The sequence below is a fragment of the Aplysia californica genome, unplaced genomic scaffold (assembly GCF_000002075.1).
Source record: "Aplysia californica isolate F4 #8 unplaced genomic scaffold, AplCal3.0 scaffold00251, whole genome shotgun sequence".
NCBI lineage: Eukaryota > Metazoa > Mollusca > Gastropoda > Aplysiida > Aplysiidae > Aplysia > Aplysia californica.
The window spans coordinates 135,433-138,944 of NW_004797521.1; the positions used below are offsets into that span (position 1 = coordinate 135,433).

Below are 3,512 nucleotides of genomic sequence, written 5' to 3' on the forward strand. Positions count from 1 at the left end.
ATATCACCAAGGTCAGTTGATAGCACAGACAGACAGACAGACAGACAGACAGACAGACAGACAGACAGACAGACAGACAGACAGACAGACAGACAGACAGACAGACAGACAGAATGTAGGAGGGCTAAACTACGAGAGAAATAGAGAGAGAAAAAGATAGTGGGAGAAAGAGAGAGAAAGTGAGAAAAAAGAGGAGAGAGAGAAAGAGAGGGAAAGAAAAAGAAAGGGAGAAAGAGATATGGCAAAGAAGGGGGTGAAGGTGGAATGACAGACGAAGAAAGGGGGGGGGTGTAGGAAAGACAGAGAGTGAAACAGAAAGACCGCAAAACATGTAGACAGACAAGGGGGTGGGGCAGAGTTTGGGGGAGGCAGAAGTGGGGGATAGGAGAAACATACACAAAGATACAACATGATAGACTACATTAGAAAGAACGCTCGCCGTCCTGCTAATGAATACATCAGGTTAGATAGGGGAGATCATTCCCGCCACACGTAGCAACAGGGGGTTGCACTCTGCTCGAATATAATCGTCAATATCCTGCTCCTTGGGCGCACAGAAGCTGAAAAGTTCTGTCAGCTCTGACAGCCGCTACCCGGGATTCCAGATTCACCCGAATTCTTCCCCAGTCCCTCCCGCAGTCCGCTCTTTATCCGGCAAACTTCTCATTTTCTGCAAAACGTGCTCAGATGAAGTATTCGCCCTCACCTCGCCAGACACAGAAGGATTAGCGCCCACAGTCCTGTCTCGTCGCCCGGTTCACCGGACAAAGACTCAGAGTTTTAAGTTTCAAGGCTCGATCCCGAAACTTCGTGCTTCGGCAGGCACTAAAACGCACATCTCTGCACTTTTGTCTCTTTTACTGTATCTTACTTTCACTGTGAATTCCTACGGGCGCGTCGATCAATGCCTTTCATGGAGTTCGCGCTAGGGTGCGTGACGGGGGAAGATTGGAATAGAAAGTCGCCTACAGAAAGTCGCGTATAGAGAAGTCGCATCCCTGTGTTGAAAGCCCTGGCGCCCCGGGACACCAAGAGATGGGTATACGATGATGCGCGTGATATCGACGCCAATACCAGCAATCTCGCAGCCCGGGGAAACAGTTTCTGCCCTCTATCCAGACCTCGCCCCTCCCCTCTCAAGGACGACCAACGGAAAAAAGAGCCCCCCCCCTCAAAAAAAGAAAGAAAACCAAATAGATTGTCGTGGTGAGATTGTCGTGGTGAGATTGTCGTGGTGAGATTGTCGCAGCACTGACCTATAAGGTGAGTAGATGAGATTGTCGTGGCTCTGGCGAAGTTTTCCGTACAAGTTCTGTGAGAAAGTCGTCTCCCCTGAGATGAGCGGGCTCACGCGCGTGGCCTCAGTGGCCGGGGGGAAGCCAGGCCCACAACACACCAGCCAGCAGGTCAAGGTCACTTGGAGCACGTGCATGTTGGTCTCTAGTCTCCGGACAATGGGGCTTTGACGTACAGAAACTGGGGAGTTTTGTAGGGGTTAGTTGGGGTTAGGGGTTAGGGGTAAGTAGGGGTTAGTAGGGGTCAGGGGTTAGGGGTAAGTAGGGGTAAGTAGGGGTTAGTAGGGGTCAGGGGTTAGGGGTCCAGGGTGCCACTGCTGTGCCTCTGTGATGGGCACTATAACGTATGCAGTTGTAGGGTCGCCAGTTTGTATACACATATACTTTAGCATTAAAAATGAGCACAATCGTAAATTTTATGTGTTTTGTACATTTGCATACGCCATGTCAAATCCCGTGAGCTTAATTCCAGTAGACTACACTTTGCAATATAATCATAGGCGCTTGTTGGTAAAAGACAATGTTCCCAATACTATGTAATGCTTTGGTTATCTTTTCACTTACTGGTCTTATTTCTGCACGTTTAGATGTTCTTATTTCAACCTCTAAAGGTAGGTCATTCGTTTTCCTTCATCTAATCCACCAAGTTCGAGTGGCCGAGAGAAACCGTTTTAAACATAATTTTGAGAGTGTGAAGGAAAGGACAGTGTTTTATAAACACAAAGGTCTGGACGAGATGAGCTGACTGTCGCTAACGTTGTGGGGTCGATAGTGTCGGCGGCTGACAGGGACAATGACGTGACGAAACCACTTACTGCAAAGACAAAAGTCGCCGTCAATGAATTCTGTTGTCTAATAAACTGGGATTTGTGAAACGCAGGAATGTGCTTTGACTCTCAGACCTGCTCCATGACTCAATTCTCGGGTCTGGCAGTGAAGTGGACGAATGGAAACGAGGCAGGGGTCGACCAAAGGAACCCACTTGGAGAGCCGAACCAGAATACAAAAATAGGGGAGCCGGGGAGAGAGCGGGAGAATGAGAGCGTCCCATAGAGCATAGGTCTGGCACTTGATGATGATGATGATGACGATGACGATGACGATGACGATGACGATGACGATGATGATGACGATGACGATGATGATGATGATGATGAATAAAGTATCTGACGACCTTTTTGTACAGTGCTGCTTTTAATTTCTTCATGTCAGTTTCAAGTAAAAAGTTAGTCCAAAAATGAACCCTGAAGAAGCACGTTTATTGAAGTGATTTGTAAATTCCTTATTTAACTAACTCCACTCTTACGCTTGTATAGTAGTATAGTGTATTACACTACATGGACTCTACCACCTAGCAACACTTTTAAAAATATAAGATTGATTAATAATAATAATAACAATAATAGATAGATAGCATTTGTATAGCGTAAATTCCCTGATAACGGTAAGCTCTATGCGCTTTACAGACAGAAAAGTTGCCCAAGAAGTGAGAATTGGAACATACCCGATTGTCCCGCCAAGTCTGTGTGGTCCACACACTGCCCACAACGTGCCGATATATAAGTCTTTGTCACGTGACCTGTCCCTGACCCCCTTCTGTTACTGGACATAGAACTGAAAAAACCATCGCAATCAAAACAGATACGATCCATTATATATATATATATATATGTATATAATACACACAATAAACACCTAAAGTGCTGTTGCAATTACCCCCGTGTGGGTCTGAGATAAAGCTCATAACTATCATGCTCACCAACTGGAAATGATTACGGAACAAAAATAGAAAGACAAAAAAAGAGAACCTGAGTTGACCCCGGGGGTTTGGAGGCTGATGTTTCTCGACCTGTCACCACATTGGGGAAAACTTGGAGGGTGCTTCAAGGCAGGGGGTCGGCGCTAGCCGTGGCCGGTGGGGACTCGTGTCTCGTCAGACAGAAGGAAATATCAGATAAGATAAGATCAGATCAGATCAGATCAGATCATATAAGATCAAATAAGATCAAATCATATAAGATAAGACAAGATCAGATCAGATCAGATCAGATCAGATCAGATCAGAGAATAATATTGCAATACGGGAATCGAACACTGGTCTTTGGCGATTCCGACAAGAGTGTGCTGGACTGTCAATGTAACTGTAGACGTTTCACAGTCCTATCAACACAATTTAGGTCATGTAGGGGTCTGGCTGCTCCCAGCCTGTCCGCTTGG

General features: G+C 46.2%; 1 protein-coding gene across 1 annotated transcript in view; it reads right to left on the bottom strand.

Moving 5' to 3' along the window:
- The window catches only part of LOC106012052 (serpin B3), a gene marked incomplete in the record, with an annotated part of 9,718 nt that extends 6,796 nt beyond the window's left edge, over positions 1–2,922 (bottom strand). The window contains 2 exon segments of the mRNA XM_035970311.1: positions 1,257–1,476; positions 2,800–2,922. Of these exon segments, the coding sequence (XP_035826204.1) occupies positions 1,257–1,476; positions 2,800–2,905 (326 nt within the window).
- Positions 2,923–3,512: the final 590 nt, after the last annotated feature.